Source organism: Gekko japonicus, unplaced genomic scaffold (assembly GCF_001447785.1).
Source record: "Gekko japonicus isolate JY-2015 unplaced genomic scaffold, Gekko_japonicus_V1.1 scaffold1525, whole genome shotgun sequence".
NCBI classification, from domain to species: domain Eukaryota; kingdom Metazoa; phylum Chordata; class Lepidosauria; order Squamata; family Gekkonidae; genus Gekko; species Gekko japonicus.
Genome location: NW_015176018.1, coordinates 260,227 through 285,366, shown reverse-complemented (window position 1 = coordinate 285,366; position 25,140 = coordinate 260,227). Strand labels below are relative to the sequence as shown.

General features: G+C 44.7%; 1 protein-coding gene across 1 annotated transcript in view; it reads right to left on the bottom strand.

The window, feature by feature from the left end:
• The window catches only part of GUCY1A2 (guanylate cyclase 1, soluble, alpha 2), a gene marked incomplete at its 5' end in the record, with an annotated part of 237,962 nt that overhangs the window by 81,438 nt on the left and 131,384 nt on the right, over nucleotides 1-25,140 (bottom strand). Inside the window, one exon of the mRNA XM_015426580.1 lies at nucleotides 10,052-10,195. Coding sequence (XP_015282066.1) covers nucleotides 10,052-10,195 — 144 coding nt within the window. The remainder of the gene's footprint in view (nucleotides 1-10,051; nucleotides 10,196-25,140) is intronic.

Sequence of the window (25,140 nt, the reverse complement as noted above, 5' to 3'; positions counted from 1 at the left end):
TGGTTAAGGGGGAGGTGCCAATCACAGGACAATCCTGCGGTGTGGCAAGGAAGCGGCCTCTCTAGCAAAAGGCTCCGTGGGTTTAACCCCTTCCAGGGCTGCAGAGGAATGCAAACTGTGTCCTCCGTCAGGCCCCCTCCAGGAGGAGCTTCAGCCGGGCTGCCCTCCCGCCACGCCCCCCCGCACCTCCCCCTCTGCCGCCTGGTGCAGAGAGTTCCTCTCGAGCAGGCCGAGTCAGGAGTGGGGGGGGGTACGGAAAAGAGGAGGGGGCTATGTTGTTTGTTTTTAAACGAAGTGTGCGCATGCGCCGTTGGGTGCTTGTGCGCATCCTGTGGAGACTTGAAAAAAAAACCCTTTTAGCGACGGGACATGGGCGGGTGCTGGATGCCACGACCTACCACCGGAAACGTGATCAGGCGCCCACCCTTGCCCCGCGGTTTCCGGAAACTAGTACCTCGGAGGTACTAGTTTTTTACCCCGCATCTTCGGCGGGAAGCCTTGGGTTCGCCACGGGAGCTCTACGCTTCCCAGATGTGGCGCTGTGATCGCGCCCAGAAAATCTGCCTATCTTCCGTCTCTGTAGCGTGGCTAATGCTCCGTGTGACCGCAGCCAAAGTTTTATTCAAGGTATACGCTTTCGTGTGCAAGCACACTTCTTCAGATACTTTGAATAAAACTTTGTTGGTCTTAAAGGTGCCACTGGAATCAAACTTTGTTCTTCTGAGAGTTCAAGGTTCAGCTTTTTTTAAAAAAAGAGTGTCATGAAAACTTTGTGCTCTGTCTTTCATTTGGAGACAGCTGATGTAACACAGGAGGGCCCTTTTGCAAACAGAAGGTTTCTAGGAAGAGGAAATGTGCTCTGGAGCACAGGTTATCCAGCATGTGTGGAACTTGTTCCCAGGATTCAGTTCTAAGCCATAATTCCTAGGATTTGATATGCTCAGTGTACACCCACAATGATCTCACTCTCTCGCTCTCTCTGAAGATCAACACTCCAGAAAATTCCAAATGCAACCTTAATTTTAGATATTAAAACATAACTTGAGTGTAGAAAAGATACATGGGAAAGCTAAGAAACAGAAGGCATGATCCAACCAAAGTCTCAGTGATTTCAGTGGGACGGATTTATTGACCTCTGTACTTATGAATAACTTTAAAGTACTTGGCTTTGGCTGGATGGGGCCCAGATTCTCCGTTTGAGCAATGGCATTTTAAATGCACAAGGAAGTTTAAAATCGACGCTGTCAAGAAAGTACAGCTATGCTATATTTTAGCACAAGGCCAATCTAATGAAGGCCTCTTGAGCATGTAGGTTTTCCATCCAAACAATATAAACACATGGCAATTTTATATACAAGGGCAAATCCCAAAGTCCTCAACTCGATCCCTTGACAAACTCAGCCAACCAAGTAATAATAACTGAATTGTTTTTATTCTAACACACAAGTTCATTACTAGATGTTACGGGCTAGTAATTTCTGTTCACACACTGCAGCCCTAAGGAGACTTACACTAGGCCCTTGTTGACTTCAATGGACTACGAAGGATGTAACTCTTAGGATTGCAGTTTCTAAAGTCGATTGCCCCAGCTCACTATAGGGAAGTATCCGCAGAGGTTTTTCTGACTTATGGCAACCCCATATGGTTTTCAAGGCAAGAGACCTTCAGAGGTGGTTTGCCGTTGCCTGCCTCTCTGTGCAGAAGCAGTCAGACACATATCTAAGCTGCACAGCCCTATTCATGTGGCATTGCTTACATGGACCCACAGAACACAGCCAATGCAACTTTTAATGGCAATGGGAGTTGACGTTCATCGTTATGTTCAGCTAGAAGCTGGATCATTCAACATGTATGCATTCCCACCTGGACCTCTAGAGTGAATTTTCACCAAGGCTGCAGTTACTTAACTCTGTAAAGGGTTGACCACCAATCAGCCAGTCTTTTTACTGGCCTGACTAGTTGCTATCTACTCATTCATGTATTAAATTTGATGTTTATACCTCCCGTTCCCTGTAAACAGGGCTCAGGGTGGTGAACAACAGTGGAATTAAACAACGTATCGTATCAGTTAAAAAATTTAAATAAACAGTCTTTACTTCTTTCCATATTTTTAAAAGAGATCTACGTTTAATATGCTGATTAAAATGTTTCAGGTCTAAATTATACCATATGGCGAGTTTTAAAAGACGACTGTTACTCAATAGGAGCCAGTCTCTAATCCAAACCATTGCTATAGCTTTGTAGTAAATGTACCAATCCGGTAGGCCGAACCCTCCTCGTTCCTTCCTCTCTTGCATAAGCCTAAGCTTAATTCTTGGTTTCTTGGTCTGCCATATAAAATTGGAAACCATTTTTTCCAAATCATAAAAAAAATCTTATTTCTTACTATAGGGATATTACAATAAGATTTCAGTCAAATTAAATCAGGTGGTGATCAAGGTTTCCAGTTATGCTATGGCCTTGTGGGGTGGGGTGGTGAGAGTGCCAGCCAGATGGATGCCTGTGCTGTCCTCAATCGAATGCCTGATGGAAAATCTTTGTCTTACATGCCCTGTGGAACAGCATCAAGTCCCTCAGGGCACGGATGTTACTCGGCAGAGAGTTCCACTGGGTTGGGGTCAGGGCACTAAAGGCCCTGGCCCTGGTCGAGGACAGCCAGATATCTTTCAGGCCAGGTACCACAAGCAAGTTCTTATCAGCAGAGCGTAATGCCCTTTGGGCAATATATCAGGAGAGGCGGTCCTGAAGGTACGTGGGTCCAAGACCATTAAGGGCCTTAAAGGTAAGCACCAAAACCTTGAACCTGATCCGGTGCTCAACTGGTAGCCAGTGCAGCTCACACAGCACAGGTGGAATGTGTGCTGTTCACAGGGTCCCCATAAGGACCCACCTTGCTGCATTCTGGACCAACTGAAGCTTCCGGGTCAGTCTCAAGGGTAGGTCTATGTAGTTACACTAGTCCAATCTGGGGGTAACTGTTATGTGGATTACTGTGGGTAGGTCAGGGTGTGACTGTTAGGGGGCCAGTTGCCTGACCTGGCATAGTTGTAAGAACACTGATCTGGCAACATCTGTGATCTGGGCCTCCATTGATAAGGAGGCATCCAGAATCACACCCAAGCTCTTGACAGTTGGTGCTGGTGTTAAAGGGCATGCCATCAAGAGCTGGCAGTCGGCGACCCCAACCCTGAATCCTCCCTGCCCAGCCACAGAACCTCTGTCCTAGTAAGATTCAGTCTCAGCCGGCTCTGTTTTAATATTCCACCATGGCTTCCAACCCAGTCTAGCAACATCTGTGATCTGGGCCTCCATTGATAAGGAGGTATCCAGAATCACACCCAAGCTCTTGACAGTTGGTTCCAGTGTTAAGGGCATGCCGTCAAGAGCTGGCAGTTGGCGACCCCAACCCTGAATCTTCCCTGCCCAGCCACAGAACCTCTGTCCTAGTAGGATTCAGTCTCAGCTGGCTCTAACATCCCACCATGGCCTCCAACCCAGTCTAGCAACATTTGTGATCTGGGCCTCCATTGATAAGGAGGCATCCAGAATCACACCCAAGCTCTTGACAGTTGGTTCCAGTGTTAAGGGCATGCCGTCAAGAGCTGGCAGTCAGCGACCCCAACCCTGAATCCTCCCTGCCCGGCCACAGAACCTCTGTCCTAGTAGGATTCAGTCTCAGCCGGCTCTGTTTTAACATCCCACCGTGGCCTCCAACCCCTCAGCCAAAACTGATGGGGCAGTATCTGGCCAGCCATCAGCAGATATAGCTGGGTGTCGTCAGCATACTGAAAAGGAAGATACAAGCCAGAAGATAAGCCTGGTATTTTCATTATTACTTCTCGACATTTCACATGTGCCTTAAGTGCTGTTGAGTCGCTTCTGACTTATAGCAACCCTATGAATATAACTTCCAAAACATCCTATCGTTAAAAACCTTGCCTAGGTCTTGCAAATTGAGGGCCATGATGGCTTCCTTGACTGGGTCAATCCATCTCACATTGGGTCTTCCTCTTTTCCTGCTGCCTTCAACTTTTCCTACCATTACTGACTTTTCCAGTGATTCTTGTCTTCTCATAATGTGACAACAGCCTCAGATACTGAAAAGGATACACTCTGCCCTTGCTTAAATGCATTCTGCCCTCACGTTTATTGGAGAAACATGATGTCTCTCAGGAGGGAGGGGCATTCTGCCTGTATGTCCTGCACTGATTAGAAAAAATAATGCATGCCTTTCCCCTTGGTTCAAGGCAACTTACAAATCCAAATTTAAAAACATATAAAATACAATAAAACAGCAAATAATTCCCCAACCCAGGGAATCTGCAGCCTACGCCCCATTAAAAGCCCTAGTGAATAAAATAGCCTTGCAGTACCTCCTAAACACTTCTAGAGATGATGCCCCCTTTGTCTTCCTAGGCAGCCCATTCCATAGGCTGGGAGATACGAGGGGGAACGCATGGGCTCTGGTTGAGGCCAGACAGCTGCCTTGTACAGGTGGAAATCTGGAGACTGCAGCTGGCACACACACAGGGACATATGGGAAGAGATGGTCCTTTAGATGAGAAAGGCATGATCAGAGGTATTTAACTCAAGATGCCAGAAGATCTAACAATAAATGTTTGCAAACATTCTGCAGAAGAGGAAGGGGGACAGGTCCACTTTTATCTACTTGTGTTTAATGTCTGGTTGATATTTTATGATGTTTTCACATTATCATAAGCTGCCTTGTGTATTTTTCAGTAGCAATGTGGTGTATAAACAAAGGGGAAAAAACCTCCCAAAGAAAGAAACTAAGCCTTTAAAAAAAAAAAAACCTTAAAACTTGATCAGTAGTTCTCAAGCTGTGTTTACAGGAACTATTCAGGAGCTTGAAAAAAAAAATCACTGGTAATAAATAGGCAACTATCCTAGAGTAGCCGGATACCCTCTGGCAACCAGTGGGGGGATAGGGAGGTGGCTGGGCTTATCAGGAACAAACAGAAGCCTAGGCCAGTGCTACCGGTGATTTCATTTCCAGCATGCATGAGAAATGATCACATCGCCAGCAATGCTCCCTCTGAGCTGTGGAGTCTTGTGAGCAATAATTCTACTTTGTGAGCTACTGGCATTAACGCTGTGAGCAAGCGATTTGGCTACTGCATAAATTAGCTTGCTCTGGAGCCATCCTTCCTGAGCTAAGACAAAAATATGTGAGCTGGATGCTAAAAAACTGTGAGCTAGCTCACACTAACTCAGCTTAGAAGGAACACTGATCGCCAGCAACAGAGGGACGCTCTGGTATTTGGGCAAAAGTTCTAAAGCAGAGGTCATCTTGTTAGCAGTCAGATCCCTCCTGCTGCTGAGAGGAAGTTTATAGATTAAAGAGCCAGAAACACCCCTCTAAACATCACCCCAATACCTTACGTGCAAGGCACTGCTTGGGTCAAAGTGGACCAAGATGGATACCAGTCAGGCAGAAAACAGTTCTCTGGGAAAACAGTTTTCAAGGTGCAAGTCAGAGTGGCTAGTTGGCTACTGCCCCCTCCTTGCCCTAGAGAGATGCATGACTTAGAACAATGGAAAGAGTCCAGTAGTGCCTTAAAGACTAACAAAAGTTGTGGTAGGGTATAAGCTTTTGTAAGTCCCTGCTCACTTATTCAGAAGTGAAGAAGTGAGCAGGGACTCACAAAAGCTCATACCCTACCACAAATTTTGTTAGTCTTTAAGGCACTACTGAACTCTTACTCTTTTCTAATGCTACAGACCAACACTGCCAACCATCTTGATCTTAGAATAATGGGTCGCCCAGGACTTATTGATTCACCCAGATTAATCCCTCCATCACCCAAGCCTGGCTCTCCCTTCACCCATTACCCTTGATTAAGTAGTGATTAATCAACAGTTAAGTCCATTCACTTTCCCCATCACTCTTCCTGCCTAGTGCTTGTAGGGCCATCAAAACTCCCCCACCTCTTTGTCTACCCCCCCAGTAGAGCGATCAGCTCATTGTCCTCTCACAGTGAGTCAACCTGCCTCAGGATACATCTTGCCCTATAACTATGTCACCCTGCTTCCCCAGCAGTGTGTGTGTGTTCTTGGATCCCCTCACACCCCCACTTGCATGTTAGTCCTCTCTCACTTCCCGAAACACTTTCCTCTTTGACTTGCTGCTTCCACGGACCTCTTCAAGACTGGTAATTATCACCCATCCCTACAACACTTTCCCCTTTCCTCCCTCATCTTCCTAGTTAGCTCTTGTATGTATTTGCTGTGTGCACCCTTGTTTATCCTGTTCTGTTTTATTCCAATAAAAACCTTTTCCTGTACGTAACTGCCTGGTTATTTTCAAGAGTTCTCACAGGGATAATCCCCCTATACATAGGTGGAGATCTCAGTTACCTGCCTCTCGCTGTGTCTCCAAGCTAATCCCCTCCAAACTAAGTGGAGATTGCCTACTTTGTGTACCAATTTTTACCACAGAGTTTTTACATCGATATCAGAGCCTTCCTGCAGCACTGGTGATGTGACGATGTCACTTCTGGGCTTTACTGGAAATTATGCCAGTGCACCAGTTATGGCTGCCAATCTCCAGGTGGTGGCTGGAGATCACCTGAGATTACAACTGATCCACAGGTGACGGAGATCAGTTCACCTGGAGAAAATGGCCAATTTGGAAGAGAAAATGGCAATATACCCACAGAAGTCCCTCCCCTCCCCATATCCCATCCTCCTCTGGATCCAACCCAAAATTTCCAGGTATTTCCCAACCCAGATCTGGCTACCCTAGCACCAGTGGGAAAAGCAGTGGGATGCTGGAAGGTCTCCTACTATAGTAGGAGGTCTTACATCCTTTTTGGGGTAGGTTGTCAGTTCCAGGAAAATAAGCTCCTGGTTTCTGCTTTAAGGAAAAGAAAGAACAGTTTCAACTTCACATATGTTAAATCCAAGATACCTGATACAGTCCTACACATTCAGAGATTATTTTCAGTATCCACTCATGACTCTATAGGAGCTAATGAAGAGTTATCTGCCTGGAGAAGTTGGCTCCATTAATGCCAAGATCATGCAATTACATCCATTTTATTGAACTGAGCATTACTCAAATTAAAATGGGTAGGGGGGAGGTGGAAAATAATTTTACACTATGCACTGCAAGCTTGTTAATGAATTTAAACTTTAATGATCTGTTGTTTATTATATCTCATGGAACATCTCGATAGCCAACCCCTGCTGTTAAATGGGGTGTTATTATCCAGCTTATTGAAAGGAGCACAAAAAACTGCCGTGATTAGCAACTGGGAACACTAAGAACAATAGGAAAACAGGATTGAAATCTGTTTCCCTGTTTTAGCCTTGGTCAGTAATGGACTCACTGCTAAAAAAAAAATAATGTCTAGTCCATTGTAGTAAAGATGATCACTTTGTTTACATAGACTAGATGCTGCCAGAGAAATTAACCAAACAAATAAAATAAACCAGAGATGGATGCTAGAGGCAATGAGTAACGTTGGCACCCAGCATCAGTTCCTCTAAAGCTGCATAAATATTGCATAAATTTGTTACGTAACAAAATCATAAAGGAAAGCAGGAACTGAGCAATGTTGTATCTCTGCAAGAATATATATATATTGATCTGTCTTCAGCTCCAAAGCCTTAACAGAATACAGAGATATGTAAAATAATCAAACAATTAAATTAAAAAATGATAAATCGTCCTGCAGACAACAGCAGCAATTCTTCCTAACCAAGCTTTTAAACAAGATCTTCTCAGCGCTGCCCGTACAGACTCTACAAAACATTCCCCTGGGTTCAGTGGAATCGGCCACAAACAAGGCAACCTTGTGCGTCTCTGGTTTGTTTGCCCACTGAACAGATAAGTGAATTCCAACACAGTTAAGGGCAGTTTCGCCATGTTCCTAAGTAAATGAGAATGAAATAACTGGCAGTCTGGCAAGCAGCAATATCAGAACATCGGTGGATATAAAGAAAATCCTTCAGTCCACGGTATGGGCTGAAACGAAGGGAGAAGAAAAGTATTTGCATACTTACAGTGCAATCCTAAAAGGAGTTACAACCTTCTAACTCTGTTTTCTTAGAAGGATGTAGAAGGGTGCAATTTTGCTTAGGATTGCACTGTTTGCTACTTGTGCCTCAGGCAAGGTTGCCTGGCTTGGCAGTATTGGGAGACAGTGGGGCAAGAACATGGAGGGGTGGCCATTGGCCAACAGTATGCCATCACTAGCAGTGGGTACTCTGGGAAAATCCAGAAGTTATGTCCTGCCACTGGCCAATGTCCATTTATTTTATTTTATTTTCTCCTGCTGCTGCTCAGAGTGGTGGTGGGAAACACCAGCTGGGGTTGGGAAATCCCTCGCCCCCAGAGGGAAGCTGGGAATCCCAGCTGCAAGTAGCCAAAAGGAAGCAGGAGGTTACAGATGCAGCAGAGTGAAAGGTCAGCAGACCACAGTGTTGTTGTAACTGCTAGTTGAGATTTAAGCTTTGCGGCTCAGGGGATCAACACAGGTACTTGTTAAAAAGCTGGTTTTTTAACACAGACTTTGCTCAAAAGTTTGCTCTCGGATGTGGTAGAATTTTGTGACATTGGGAAGGTGAAGTCCATGCCTCCAAATTATAATGTGCAGCACAATCTTAAAGCAAAAGGATATCACAACGGTAATATGCTAAATATCTAAGTCCTCTATGAAGCATTCCTATCAGAGATGAAGACTGCTAAACTTTGAAAGAGGGTTTTTGGGTCTTCAACATTTTTGACACAATCAAATCATTAATTGGTTGTTACACTCCATGCTATCCTATAAGGGAGTGCACTTTTAGGTGCATTATTCCAAGCTGCTCAGTACTATTGAGAAAGACTCTTTCTTGGCTTTGCTCTCCGAGATCCTTTAGCAAGAAGACTGAATCTTCCCACAAGCAAAGTATGTGCTCTACTCCCAAACCGTAGTGTAAACAGCTCTAACTTCCCTTCTTGTTTGGCAGGTACTGAGGACATTTTCAATCACATTCCCTGAGATCCAGTCTGGTGTAGTGGTTAGCAAGTTAGACTATGGCTGAGGAGACTTGGGTGCGAATCCCTAGTGATGAAGAAAGGCAGCCGGGGGGGGGGGGGGCTTGGGCCAGTGACATCTTTGCTCCATAACCTATCTTGCAGGGTTGTTGAGAAGATAACATGCAAGAAAGGAGAACCAAGTCCACAGCTTTGAGCTTCCTGGAGACAGGGTGGAATAAAAATGTACTGAATAAATAAAGCATAGTCTAGCAGGAATTTTCCACCCATGACAAGTAGTTCTGTGTTCCCAAGTTGGTTACATAAGGTAAGACAATAATTGTGTTGCACATGAGTTGTAACCTGAATTCACTACCTGACAACCAGAGCATTTGCACTGGAGAAGACCACAGACTGAAGTCCATGGAGCACCTTCCTTAGCAGTCTTCTAGAGAGCCAACAAAATGGTCCTTTTTTGCAGGATCTTTGTAAATTCGTTATAACTGACAGTATTTATCTGGGGCAATTGAATTTCTAGTGTGCTATGCTAATTTATTGGTGTTTTAACATTTGAATACTTCCATTGTTGCATTTATTGTCGATCTTTATATGCTGCACAGTGCACTGTTAGATGAGACAGAAATGTTTAATAAAACTAAATCAGTGATGACCAAAAGATATCTATTTTAACATCTCTGTGCCTCTTTATCACCATCTCTAAAGCAGATTACTAAGTAAAAATCCCTGAAAACACACTCAATTACAATCAGAAAACAAACAGCCTGCCTGGAATTTTCCAAGTGGTCCAGCACACCAAATGACAACCCTCTGGAGCAGCCTTACTTTACAAAATGTCCTCCGAAAGGGAATAATGTCAAATGGTCTTCAGCATAAGAAGAGGTGGGGCCCTACATACCTTCTCTGGCAGATTATTCCACAAAGTTGGCACTGCTATGGCAGGAGCATGCACTATAGCTATGGAGGAGTGTACCTGCCCAATCAAAGGATTAATGTGTACAGCGCACGGGTTCAGTTTGCCCACTGGAAATACAAAGCCAAGAAGGTTACCTTAATAGGTCTTCCATCGGGTGTGAGCACCTCTTCTGACAGCTCCATCATCTTCAGGGCCATCAGGGCAATGGGCTTTGCATGATTTAGGTTCTGCCGGTGGAGCCCGGCTGCCACACAGTACGCATCGCCTATTGTTTCCACCTGCAGCAATCAGACAAATCAAATGCATGAGTTTGCTAATGAGCTGGGAATCTGTACCATTACGTGTCTGCAATCATCAAGTGTTGCTTAAAAACATGTCAGCACAACATCAATAAGATAAGCTATTAGACAACCAAGTATAATTACTCCCCCCGAGTTTGCAAACAAACACCGTCAAATCCTGATGCCTCGTTGCACAGCCGTTCATCATTATGGCGCACATTATCATTAAAACTGAGGACATCTTGTACCATGGACTGTGGCTCGCTACAGGGTTGTCACCAGAAGGATGGGGATTTTTGAGACTGGGGGAGTCTTCAAAGAAATGTGCTACAGATGTGGGGAGACGGTTCCACTGTAGGTTGTCTCGTTGTGATAGAAGACATATTACATGGAGTACAATCAAAACAAATATAATAGAAATACATTAAGAATCACAGAATCATAAAGGGATCCCCAGGGTCATCTAGTCATCTAGTCATCTAGTTTGCAAAATGCAGGAAATTCACAAATACCTCCCCCCCCCCACTCTCCCAGTGACACCCACATTGTAACTTGCAACCAAATTAAATTGCAGTTTGTCAGTTTTTTATCTTTTCAAAGTAAAGAAGTGCTGGTAAAGTGGAGCTTAATCTTCTCCTTGCGTGTTGTGCCACAGGGTTGCATGAAACTAGGTCAGACCACTGGTCTACCAAGGTCAGTGTCATCTACTTTGACTGGCACAGGCAAAGAACTTTCACATTGCTGACTACCTGATCATTTTAATTGAATTGTACCTGGAACATGCAGAACAAATGTTTTACCACAAAGCCACAGCCCTTTCCTCTGTTCCAAATTCATGCTTCATCACACACACTGAAAACCTCTGGGGGGGACTACTGTGGGAAGTAATCTGGAGCGAGGAATTGATGGGCAAGCACCCGGTTGGCCATCATTCCCCCCACCCAGTGCTTTGCTATCAAGAACTCCTCCCAAAGTAGGGCTGCTGAGCCCCCACTGTAGACAGGGAACCCTCCGCTCCAAACTCCCATTCCCCACCACTGTTCCAAGCAGCAGCACGGGGGAAATTTAAGAACAAAACAAAATGAAAAATCAGGGGAAATTCAGAAGCGCCAGTGTAGCTCCTGGTATCACTGGAAACTCAATGGTTTTACCAGAGAATTTCTGATGATGATTCCTACAGCTACCTGCCGTCACTTCCAAGTTTTCTCCAGAAGTAACATCATCGTGCGGGCTGTGCCCCCCCCCCACGATGTCCCCACACCCAACCCTTCCAAAGTGGATTCTTAAGCAAAGAAAAGGCCATCTGTCTACAGTCATACATGTTCACATGTACTTTGTGGATTAGGAATAAAAAGCAACGTGCATAGCTTCCATAGTGCTGTCGGGTGAACAGGGGAGCACTATGATACCTACACAAAGACTCTGTCCCAGCCAACAAGACAAGTGGATAACTGCAAGCCTGAATTTGTTCCAAAATGGCAACCTTTCCCAGTCCGGAATTACAACATAAGAACATAAGAGACGCCAATGTTGGATCAGGCCAAAGGCCCATCCAGTCCAACACTCTGTATCACACAGTGGCCAGAAATACCAGTGACATCAGGAGGTCCACCAGTGGGGCCAGGACATTAGAAGCCCTCCCGCCCTTGCCCCCCCCCCACAAGCACCAAGAAGACAGAGCATCACTTGCCCCAGAGTCCCTATCTATACTTTGAGGCTAATAGCCACTGATGGACCTCAGCTTCATATGCTTATCTAATTCCCTTTTGAAGCCGTCCATGCTTGTAGGAACATCTAGGAAGCCCATCCAGGAAGCCTGTCCTTGACACCTCCTATCAACCGAATGCTCCTATCCCTACCATAGTTTTTTATGGGGATACATTAAAACAAGTTAAGAACAGCCACCTCAGATTTACTAGTGTGGAAGGAAGAGGAAATGCCTTGTGTGAGACTTTCCAGTTGACATTCTCTGGGCTCCTACTCCTGCCCTCACCATTTTTCAAAACAGTGGCTTGGAAATAAGCATCAAAATGTAATCACGAGGGGGGGGTGTCACACTTGTGGCATGTCTGATGCATGCTTTTCACCGCAAAAAAGAAGAAAACCGGTGCACTGAAAAGAGCAGGTGCAGAGGGGAAAGTGCCGGTACGGCAACTCAGCCTCTCCCAGCAGGCTCCCTGTAAAAGCTTAATAGACAATTTGGATTAAAACTGTTGCAGCTGAGCACTCCATTTTACAATGAACAAGTCCACACGTCAGCTTTCTCTTGCAAAGACTGGGAATTACACCCACGTCAAAAAGAGGTAAACTCCGACGTGGAAAAGAACAGACTGTATTGGAAAAGGAGGGGGGGGGAGCTCTCTCTGACAATTCAATTTCTTTGCTGCTTCTGATCGAAAGACAAAAGGTTAATGCCAAAGCAAAATGGAAATCTGATTTCAGGTGACCAGTTTGACAAATGCCGCTTTTTGCATTTCCATGGCTGACCAAGCCAGGACCGGTTTGCATTTTATTCTGAATCCACAACTCAACAATGATTACAATAATCAAATTTCAAGTGCCAGGACTGAAAGTTTATTTTCATATTTCATATTTGAAAAGTATGATGAATCTCTCTCCCACTGCGGCTTTGTTACTGTTCTTGGAAAGGCCTAGGACAGTAGCTCTTGATTACTCCCTAAAGGTGATGTGTGTGTGAAATAAATCTTGAAACATTACAGTCCCAACAATATACGCAGAATTTTAGCAAATAGCATAGCAAAGAATGAAGATTGTTTAGACTGGCAGGCCACAGGAAAGCAATCATGTTCGCCATAAGCAATGTTTCCCCCATACTTTGCAGCAAACAGCTTCCATGCGCACACACACAAACACACTCATGTCAATATCACCGTGGCCAAGAAGTGAATATGGAATGATGGTTATTCATCTTTATTTTAGGTGCTTTTCACCTGCTTTTCTCCACTCAATGAAGACTTAAAATGGCTTACAATGTCAAAAAAAGAAATACATAATAAACCCAGAAAAAAGCATCAAATTCCCTAATGTCAAATCTACCTGACTAAACTACAGGGTGGGAAATGGACAAGAGGAGGTGGTAACAGCTCTGCCCTTGGTGGAAACTGTCTCTCACCAGGCAGGGGATAGATTCACTTCTTTTATTCTTTCCGGGAGGAAGTTTATTTATTTACTTGATAGTGCTTAAGAGCATCAGACTGGTATCTGGAAGACCCAGATTTGAATCGGCACTTGTGCCATGGAAGCTCACTGGGTGACCTTGGGCCAGTCACACTCCCTCACCTTAACCTACCTCACAGGGTTGCTGTGACGATAAAATGGAAGAGAAGAGAATGATATAAGCTGCTTTGGGTCCTCATTGGGGAGAAAGGCGGGGTACAAGTGAATTATATAAATCAATAAAACAAATTTTAAAAATATCTCATGTTCCCCACCCCAAAGTGCCTTACAACGTTTTTCCATTTTTCATTTCACCCTCACAACAACCCTACAAGGTAGGTTATGACAAGAGTATGTTACTGGCCCAAGATCACCCAGCAAGCTTCCATACCAGAGTGGGGTTTTGAACCCAGGTCTCCCAGATCGAAGTCTAACACTCTTAACTAATACACCACAGTAGCTGTCATGTCTTTCCTTATTTCCAGGGGGCTGTTCCATTTATACTTTAAGGGGCTGGAAGGAAAGGGCAGAACAGATGACAACAGCTCGGCCTTTGATGGTAACAGTCTCACCCCCGCCAGGAAGTCCCACATTTACGCACATGACTGGGGTAGGAAGACACAAGCTGTCTTGCACTCAGTGCACATCTGCTTGGGGATGGCAGACTACACTGATATAATTGTCAGGGGGAAACCAGAATATAGCAGTGTAACTGGGTAAATGGAACAGTTAAGAGACTACAGGCCAGAAGCGCACCATATGGGATGTAAAAGAGACAAGGGGGTTCAGGGAGGATCGAGCCAGGCAAGGAACTGATGAAAGCACCAGCATGCTTTTAAAAAAGCAAAACTAGAGGTGTTAACCAACCTTGCTGTCATCTGATCCTGCTTCCTGTTGATAAAGTTACTGGGAGGCTGGTGCCAAAGAAGGAAGGAAGCGAAAACGGCTGTAGATGGGCCTACATTCCAAGGCAGGGCGGAGCTGAGGAGAAGTGCTTCCTGACAATAACCCACAAATGTTAAGGGTTTATCCCAGAAAGATCTAGCTACCTAAAAGGACTACTTCAGAGATTTAGGGAGGGGCTGTGGCTCAATGGGAGGGCATCTGTTTTGCACATAAAAGGTCCCCAGGTTCAACCCCAGCATCTCCAGTTAAAAGGACCAGGCAGAAGGTGAAGTGAAAGACCTCGGCCTGAGATTCCGGAGAGCTGCCGGAGAGCTGCTCCGAGTCACAGCTGACAATACTAACCTTGGTAGAATCAGTATGGGGCAGTTTCATTTATTACTTTTTTCCCCTACACCAGGATAATTCTTGTTAAATAACACATGCCTATATTGTAAAGGCTGACATGTGGTGTAATTCCCCCCCCCCCCTGTAGTTGTGTGCCTTGGCAAGCTGATGCACACCTCAGAAGCCCTGCCCTATTTCTATGCGAAGGAGCTGTCCACAGTGCTGGAGGCAGAAGCATAGGAGGCTTCTCCTCCGATGGAACTTCTCTACTGAGAATCAGAAGAAGTCGGCAAGTCCCGGGGGGCCTGTTTTCCTCCCACCCGTGTCTTAATCTGCTCTAAATGAAGAGTGCCCCTTTTTTCTCCCCCCCCCATTGTTCCTTTTTAAGTCCTTTCTCTGTTTTCCTTCACAAGTTTCTAGAGCCAATTAAGGATATTTACACATTACAGGTGCTCAGCTGTACCACTAACAGCTGTTTCAGTCAGAAGGAAAAGCTGTCTTGCATTTGGTTATTCCAGGTAGCAATACTGACTCTTTCTCTGCTTGTTTCCAAGGCGCTTGCACTTGCAGTAAATGGCTTTCTACTGTCTCCTGGCTTATAACCTGTCTGACTCCTCTTGCACGTAGTTACTCGAAGGCAAGTTTTACCATAATGGTGGCCTTTCAGCAACACATATCATATACGGCTAAGTGGCTTCGGCTGTGATACCACATAATAACCTAAGTATCCTCATAAAAGCCCTTGGTGACCAGGGTAGAGCTTGACTCATTGACTAGCATAGAGCTTGTCCGTGTTACAGGACCTTGACAAATGCTGAACTTTTGGGATCCACTTCAGTACACTTTTATTTCAGAAAAGTGAGGTACAGAAAGCAACACATAATACATCCTAGTCCCTTGCTGATTCACTGAAAGTTTAGTTTTACAAAGTTCTGTTAACATAAAACAATTTGTTATATTCCAGAATATAGACAGATATACCAGCAAATGAAGCATGCGATCTGTATGAATAAATCCACGCTGCTAGCTGATACTGCAAGTGCTCTTTCTCCCAACCTAAGCCTAAAGAAGCAAGAGAATTCCTAGCTTCAACCTTTATGCCTATGCTCTTGGCTTTAAAAAAACCTTGCAAGGTAGAATTACTCATTCTAACCAACATACATTATAGCTTAACTTTGCTCTATGCTGGTACTGTTATGAGGGAACACTTACACCATGTCTCTGGATCCTAAAATGTGAATGCATCATGTTTCAAAGTGCTTCAAGGTCCCTTTGTGTTTTGCAGAATGTATGAAGTAAATTTCAGATGCAGGATCATAATATACCTCATAACTTTCTAGCCTCTAATTTCTAGGGAGATACTTACACATTTATCTCCTATTTCATATCTGAGCTATAGTTCACCTTTCTGGACTGCATGTAAGCATGTTAGCAAAAACCAAGAGACAACTGATGCAGTGAGAGAATTAATTTTAATTCACTCTGAGACCCCTGAGATCTGTTGCTGTGAGAAGTCCACACAACAATAATTTACAGATCCCCCAGTGAAGCATGTGCAAAACAGAGAGGGTTCTCAGAGTGAATTAAAATTAATTCTCCCCATCACACCAATTGTCTCTTATTTTTTGCTCCTTTCTTGGTGCAGTCCTCTGTTTTGTCATAGAAAAGAGCAAGGGTCCAGTGGCACCTTAAAGGCTAACAAAATTTGTAGCAGGGTATGAGCTTTTGTGAGTCACTGCTCACTTCAGGAATATCTTGCCACAAATGTTAGACTTTAAGGTGCTACCAGTCTCTTGCTCTTTTCTATGGCTGTTGTTGTTTAGTCGCAAAGTCGAGTCCGACTCTTCGCGACCCCATGGACCACATCACACCAGGCCCTCCTGTCTTCTGTTGTGCTCTGGAGTTTGCTTAATTCCATGTTCGTTGCCTCGATAATACTGTCTAACCATCTCATCCTTTGCCATGGCTACAGACGAACTAACATGGCTACCCATCTTGATCCACCTTTTTTAACTGTTAAGTACTTTATCTATTTGGGGGTGGCACTCTGGGGTACCTCTGAAAAACAGAGATTTGTGTGAACGGGCTATCCAGCCCTGAACTGCATTGCCCAGGCTACTCCAATCTCGTCATATCTCAGAAGCTAAGCAGAGTAGCCCCTGGCTAGTATATGGATGGGAGATTTCCAAGGAACACCAGCATCATGACGTGGAGGCAGGCAATGGCAAACCACCTCTGAACGTCTCTTGCCTTGAAAACCCCACGGGGTCGCCATTAGTCAGGTATGATTTGCCAGCACTTTTCCCTTCCCCCAAGTCAACTGAGCTTGCCAAACAGAGAAATGGTGAGAGAGACTCACACTGCTCCTGAATACTGGAAAAGCCCTGTGTGATATAAAACAACAACCTGTCTCTCCCTTAATGTCTTGACAAATGATACATAGGACAAGGAGCTGGCCTTTGGTCCATTCATTTCTCATGGGGAGGGGTGTGTGCAGACAGTAGAAGCAACAAGATTCTCTCATATTATCATGACTAAAGTCTGTTCAAAGAGAGACTTGACCCCCTTTCATCCATGTGGAAGAAATGAATTTTCACAAGATGCCGAAAGGTCTCAGCTGAAAATGTTTGTTGGGCCCTTCTGAGGAAGGAGTTCCTCAGTTCAGAAGTCACCAACCAAGCAGCCCAGTTTCTTGTCACGCTTCAGATTGTGAAGATCCTGGAGAAATATCTCTCCTGCTGTTGATCTCAACTCCAAGATCTATATGGAAGCAGGTACATCTTCAGATAACCTGAGCCCAAGATGTATAGGAGTTTAAAGCTTAAAAGAAACACTGCCTTGAATTTAGCACAGAAAATAACCTGGAAACAACTGAGATTCCCGGTGGCTAGCAACTCACAAAAGCCCTGTGGGTACATTTCGCAATTCAAAGTGTGGGGCTGACCTCTAAAGCCCTATCACAGCTTGCGGAGAAGGGATCTTAAGGAACACATCTGCCCGCACTGTCCTGCTCTTCCATCAAGACCCTCATCTCAAGTGCTACTGTCTGTGCCTGCCTCTGCAGAGGTCAAAGCAGGAGGCAACTAGAGATGGGGCCTTTTTGATGGAATGCTTCCAGGCCCATCCGGTGCTTTCCCTGCAAACATTTGTTTGACCAGGCTTGAAGCTTAGTCCCATCTTTCAGTGGCCTGTTTTAGTATTTGTGTCTCATTTTATGGACTGTTTGAATTTATTTGATATTTAATTGACTTGGTTTGATATTTGATATTTAATCTTACATGGTTTTTGTACTGCTGTTGGTTTTATGAGTGTTAGGGTATACGATTGCTGATGGGGTATGTTTCCATTGAGATGTTACATTCATTTTGCTTTTTAATTGCTTTACTTTTTTATTGTTAGCTAACTTAAGCAAGTCTCTGGAGTACTGGACTATACATTTTCTAAATAAATTGGAAATCTGTCACATTTTCCAGACTGTTTTCAATGGAGCCAGCATGAAGAACATAAAAGTTTTCATCAAGTATTGGTTTTGGCTTTCACATATGGTGGCCATAATAATGTTAGGAAGGCAAGGAATTGGAAATCGTATTGACCTTCCTTTTATTTCTGCACATTCTTTTCAAGACTCCAACATAAAGAACAATGCAAATGGATTTCCTTGGGCTGTTTTCCTTACAGGGAAGCATGCTATTGATCCATGTTCCCTTTGATTTATGAACAACCTGGCAGCTGTTTCTAGCCCCTGCGCCAGATTCCACAAGACGTTTTTCCGACGCTTCTTATTTCACAATGAAATAACAAACACAATGATCTGAAGGAACAGGTACCATAGCTCTGTGCTAGAAGGCAGGCATCACATGAAGAAAGTTCTCAGTTTGCTGCCCACCATCTCCCGTTAAAAAGGCTGTGAATTAGCAATGCTGGGGAGGATCTCTGCTTGAGACCACGGAGGACTGATGCCAGTCAAAACAAATAGGACTGGGCTAGATAAACCAACGGCCTGACTCACTGGAATGGGGAAAGAGCCCTGATGGATCAGAGCAGTGGTCCATCTAGTACAGCAGCCTGTTTCACAGAGCAGCCAACTAGTTGCCCTGGAGGCCCAACAAATAGAGAACAGAAGTCAAACCCTTCCCTTGATGTTCCCTCCCAGCACTGGTTTTCAGAGGTTTGCTGCTTTTGTATACAGAGGTTCCCTTTAGTCACCACGGCTCATATTCATTGATGGACCTCTCCTCCATGAATCTGTCTGATACCTTTTTAAAGACATCTATGTTTGTTGCCATCACTACATCCACTGCCAATCAATTCCACAATTCAGTTTCTCATTGAGTAAAAAAAAGTACTTCCTTTTATCCATCCTGAACCTACTACGCATCAGCAACTGATGTCCAAGTTCTAGTATTATGGGAGAAGGGGGGAAAGTTCTTTCTACTTTCCACTTTCTCCATCCCATACGTAATTTTTAGTGATCTTTTCTTTGCCCATAACATGAAGACAAGTTTCATAGAAGAAAAAGCCCACCTATCTACACTACTCATACTTAAAATAAAAAAAGGAAAAAAGACTGCCGTTAGAAGAATGAAGAAAAAGAAGCAGTTACAGTCTTGATTTATCCAGTACGGCAATGGCTGCACTACAGTAAGATTTGCTACAGGAAGATCTTTAGGTCCATATTTCTGCTGTTCTGTATTCTTCTTCAGATACTCACAGACTGAGAATAGGTGTGAATTGTTACACACTATCAGGTATTTTGGGGGAAAACCATGGTTCCTGATCATGAGGAAAGTGTTGCACACGTCTGTACACAAACTGGCTCTTTTTATTCCAGTGAATGCATGTCGATCGGGACACAGGACGCCACTGTGATCCTGCTAGTCTCTCCTACCCCATAGGCACATTCCATCAATGCCCTGCAAACACCTGAAGTGGACTTACTTCTTCTGTTATCTAGGGCCTTTCTTTTCCATGCTTCTAACATCCTAGTATCCAAAGTCCCAATATTCATCATTCAATGCTAGTGGGACAAACATGTTAAAAAGTTCACCTTGCAGGAGTTAAGGGGCAGCAGGAGGGGGTGTCTACTAACCCTGATTCTCTGATGTCTTAAAGAGATAGTCTAGGAACTGCATTAAAACAGTCGTAATAGTTTAGCAGGTGGCGATACAGGGACATTATTTAGAGAAAACGAGCAGAGAGAGAAACCTCCACAAAAAGAAGTTCTACACATTACGATCCGGTATCTGCAGATAATCTTGCGGGCTGACGGCTTCATAGACACGACCCATTGTCTGACGCGGCTACACCACTGCTTCCCTGCCAATCAAACTGCAGAGTGCTCTCTGCCAGGATGTCTGCTTTCTGCTTTCATGTCCACAGAAGTCTGCCAATAAAATTACCCCCTCTGCTGTATTCTTCTCTTCTTTTCCGTTCCAGCAAAGGGACTTTACAGAAAGGCAAAGTGACTCAGAACGCACAGGATTTAGGCTGACATTGTATTTGCACACTACTCAGCCCTTGGGAAATTAAGTTTCGGCTGGGGCAATGGCCACCTGCTCCCCTCCAGTTAAGCAAAACCCAGGCAAACCATGATCAGAAGCATTTTTTTTTTTTTACTGCAGGGAAGCCCCATAATTGCCTAGGGAGGATCCCGCCTTGTTCAACACAAGCTGCAGAATTAAGAGGTGAAAGGCTGAAGTGGTAGAATAGTCTATACCTCTTCAGACTGCAGGGAGGGGGTAATTAGGGTTGCCAACTCCGGGTTGGGAAATTCCTGGAGATTTGAGGACACAGCCTGGGAAGGGTGGAGTTTGGGGAGAGGAGGGAGCTCAGCAGAGATGTGAGGCCACGGAGCATCCCCTCTGGAGCTTCCATCTCCTCCAGGGGAACTCTTCTCTCTAGTCTGGAGACCTAATTCTAATTCTGGGGGACCTCCAGGCCCCACCTGGAGGTTGGCAATCCTAGGGGTAATCAATTTTTTAATGCTCCTCAATGTGAAAAGTGAGGTCCTAAAAGAAAATCGGTAGAGGAGGAACTGGCTGTATTAGAGCCTTTCTCTTTGCGACCTGTATTTGCTTGAAAGAGGACACCCCATCAAAAAGATAGATCCAGGTGGTCAGCCGTGTTGGTCTGAAGCAGTACAGCCACTGGACTCTAAATTTGTTAATGTCAAACTCGGGGCCTCGTTTGCCATGTCTCATCTGTATCTTCTGTAATGGGGCATAAAGGGGGGGTGCTGTAGGTGTGTGTGAGTTGGCGCTTTGCTCTGCTGCCTGGTAACTGCTTTCCGAGATGCCTCCCCGGGGGGGGGAGGAGAATTTTGTCAACAACCTTGGCTGTCTGTCTTTGCTTGCTGCGGCCTAGATTTTTTTTTTTTACTTTAAAAACGCTTTTTTGCTCACCTTTTGCGGCGCAAAGTAGACCGGAGTGCAGAGTCCTTCGATATGTATTGCAGGAGACTATTATTTTTGTGAATTAAGTCATTCGTATGGTCGATCGGGTGGGGTGGAAACGGAGTGACGGATTTAGGCGTCCATGCACCAGCGCTTCGACGCCACACCCCCTTGCTGCGGCCTAGATAAGCTAACTGGGAAATGTAGGTGGGGGTAGGAGGTCTAACGGTACACAGGGAATTTAGACGGGCTGCTGGCACAGAATGATTGGATGGGTCACTTGAATCATGCATAAGATCAGGATTGGCGCCTCTAGAGCCAGTCCTGACACAAGTAGTCTTAGCTTGAACCCTGTACTTTTCTCAATAAACAAATCACTAATCAGTGAGTGCTGTTGAGTGTCCGCCTGTTCAAGAACCTGACATCAAAAAGTTATACCCCCATTTTATTTTATTTTTGCCTACTGAATATATCTATAACTTGCATGTGAATATAAGACAACCCCCTCTTTTTTCCGATGGCATATCTAGAAAACATCTAGTCTAGCACTGGAGTAACTATTGTAAGCCGTTTCCCCCACATACACACACTTGGGTTGCTTCTGCAGGGGCGATCCTCCTTTCTGTCTCATTGCAAGGGAGAGCAAACCCAGACGATGATGTTTTATACAAGCCCCAAAACGGATTGCTGCCACTTGAGAGGCAAGGAGGAGCAAGGGCTCAGAATGGAAGCAACATTCACTCCTGAGCAACATCTCCAATGTTATTCAATTATTTTTTAAAAACTCAGAAGTCTATTCATGCATCTCCTGCATGGGGTTGTGGTTTTTTTTGGAGGGGAGTGATCTGAAATATACAGATAAGTTTCACCAAAATAAATGAGATTCACCTCCACGTATATGTGCTTCAAATCCAGTTGTGGATGAGAGGCAGGGGGAGCAAGAGATGCTGTTACAGTAATGGTGTGAATATTACTCGTATGGTGACTAAATTTGGCTGGTTAGCCTATTGTATCAGGAGAAAGTGGAGGGACCATAATTAACCGGTTAAATTTAATTTTTACTTCATCTGTATTGGCATTTGAAAATATTTTAATATTTTAATGTTTATAATTTATATTGTCATACAAGACATATTATTTTATCATTGCTTTGATAGCAGTTATATTAACTGTATTGGTTGTATTATGGTCTTTGACCGCAATAAACTTAGAAGAGAAGAGAGAAGAGAGAGAAGAGATTGGATTTATACTCCGCCCTTCACTACCCAAAGGTGTCTCAGAGCGGCTTACAAACTCCTTTCCCCTCCCCACAACAGACACCCTGTGAGGCAGGTGGGGCTGAGAGAGCTCTTGACAGAAACTGCTCTTTTTTCAAGGACAGGTCTTATCAGAACTATGGCTTGCCCAAGGTGCAAGTGGAGGAGTGGGGAATCAAACCCGGTTCTCCCAGATTACAGTCCGCGCACTTAACCACTACACCAAACTGGCTCTCATCTTATCAGTGATGGTGACAGAAGTGCCCACTTGCATCTCTGTGACCAGGAGGATGTGGGGAAGGTGCTCTTCTCCAGTTAGAGGGCATCCTTTATGGCCAACAAGGAAAACTCACCGTCTCTTTGATGTGTTAACACCTCTTGATTGGAGGGTCCATGTTCTGGTGGGGCTTGAGCCCCAGGACCTGGCATCAAGATTGGCTATGGGCCCTGGAGTCCACATGGGGAGGAGTCTGAAAAGGAAAACTGTTCCTTTGTTTGGTTTCATTCACTGGGGGAGCTGTTGGGGGCTGATTCACCTGGGTAAATTGGCCATGAATGATGACAGAGAGGAATTATGCTAAAGATGTTGGGGGGTGTTGGGGGGGGGGGGGGGGATCATGCAAGCAACAAAGACCAGATATGCCATGGATTCTAAGTCCCCAGTTAGTAACCCTCATTTTGTTTGTTTTGCTTAGTACACCTAGATCTTTCTTGTGTACCCTGAATTTGTACCTTGTTTAATTAGAGAGAGTCTACACACTTCCTTACCCACCTGCCTTGACTACGATATGCTGAAGTTATATACCCCTGTGGTGCTGGCATCAGGTAACCCATGAGAGAGAGGGGGGGGTGTTGAAGTTTTACTTGGAGTGGTGGCAGGAAAAGGTGGGCAAGACAGTGGCTGATCTTCCCCACATGGTGACAACGTTCTGTATACATCCCAACTGTAAGCATTGCTCTGCATTACTTCTTTCAGTGAAAGTGAACAATAACTGTAACCATCTGAACTAAGTTTATTATTCCTGTTTGATCCTTGAATCTGTTAAACATCTTCATTATGCTGTATGATACTTTACTGCTCACCCTCTACCTATACATATGGAGAGATAATTTCCATTTTTGTTTCTGTCTCTGTCTTGACTCTAATTGGACCTTCCTGTCTTGACTCCAATTGGATCTTCCTGGCAACACCCCCCCCCCACAAACACACACCACCTAAATGTAATGGTTGAGGAAATTCTGGTTCACTGTATCTGAGGAAGTGTGCTTGCTCATGAAAGCTTACTGCATGAATAAAACTTTGTTGGTCTTAAAGGTGCCACTGGACTCAAACTTTGTTCTGCTGCTTCAGACCAACACGGCTACCCTACCTGAATCTCATAAATGTAACAGTCATTTTAGCATGTACCACTCCCATCCTCTAAATGCTTTATGAATAAAATAGAGATATAAGAAAGCTCTTTGAGGGACTGGAGAAAGCGACATTTCTGACTGAGAGTCTACCTGGGATTACCTAGAACAGACAAAACCAGGGTGGTGATCATTAAAAAAAATATTTTTTACCAAGTATACCTGCATTATTTGAAAGGGGGACTATGAGACACGCCTCAGAGCTGTTCTGGAAAGAGCAGTTCTCAAGAGAGCTCTCTCAGCCCCACCTACTTCACAGGGTGTCTGTTGTGGGGAGGGGAAGGGGAAGGAGATTGTAAGCCACTCTGAGTTTCCCTCGGGTAGTGAAGGGCGGGGTATAAATCCAATATCTTCTTCTTTAACCCTTTCAACCCTCGTCATTTCCCCTCCGAAAAATACCCCAGCAAGCTCTTTAACCCTTTTCCTGCGGGGGGGACGGACTATTTACCTGTAAATATTGTTAGATTTGAATCCAGTAGCAGTTTAGTAGCACCTTAGAGACCAGCAAGATTTCCAGGGTATACGTTTTCAAGAGTTAAAGCTCCCTTCATCAGATCTAAAAGCTTCTACCTTGTTGGCCGCTAAGGTGCAACTGGACTCAAATCTAGCTCTTCTACTGCAGACCAACATGGCTGCCCTCCTGAAAGTGTAAATATTGTGGATATTGTAGAAGCAGATAAGAATGCAGGTCTCCCTAACAAACTTCATCCCTCAGGGTATAGACACTGTGCCATAAGCCATGAGGCTGAACTGCACGAAGCATTCTGGTTCCATGTGAAGATCCCCATTTTGAATCTATTTATTTCTCCCCTGTGAGAAACAGGGGTCGTTTCGTAGAAAAAGAGCTAGGGAAACTCATTAGCATAACTCATTAGCATATGCCCGGCGGTGGACCTGCAAGGCCGGCGGGAGTGCAAGGAAGCCCCGCGAAGGCCCTCCCTGGCCCCAGGCAGGCAGGGGTGGGGAGAGGTGGGGAAGAAGCAACTTACCCTCCCTCTTCTCCTGCCTCCTCCTGGCTGAATGAGGGCCGGAAGTGAGGCGGCCAGAAGCAGGGGGCGGGGCTTCATCATGTGCCCCACCCCCCGTACCTCACCCGGGGGAACTGCGATCCCCCGCGATCCCCCCCGAAATGACCTCTGGTGAGAAACAAATCTATACATTTAGCTTCACACCAGCTTCTCTTTCTCCATCCCCAGTTTCTCCTTCTAAAATGAATCCATTCTTCAATGTAATTGTTGTATCAACTGGCTATGAATATAAAAATGGCATAGAGAGCAGAAGAGAAATACTGAATTTCTTGAGAATCATTTAAATTTTGACGCATTGTAAGAGAAGTGATCAGGGTTTTTGAAAATCACATTAGTCATTCAAAATCTAAGACGTCACCGTCTGTATCTTAATCTTTTGTGGCACGAAAAATGCAGTGAGCCAATGACAATGACCACATAGGAAACCAAAAAAGAAACACCAATGGCCC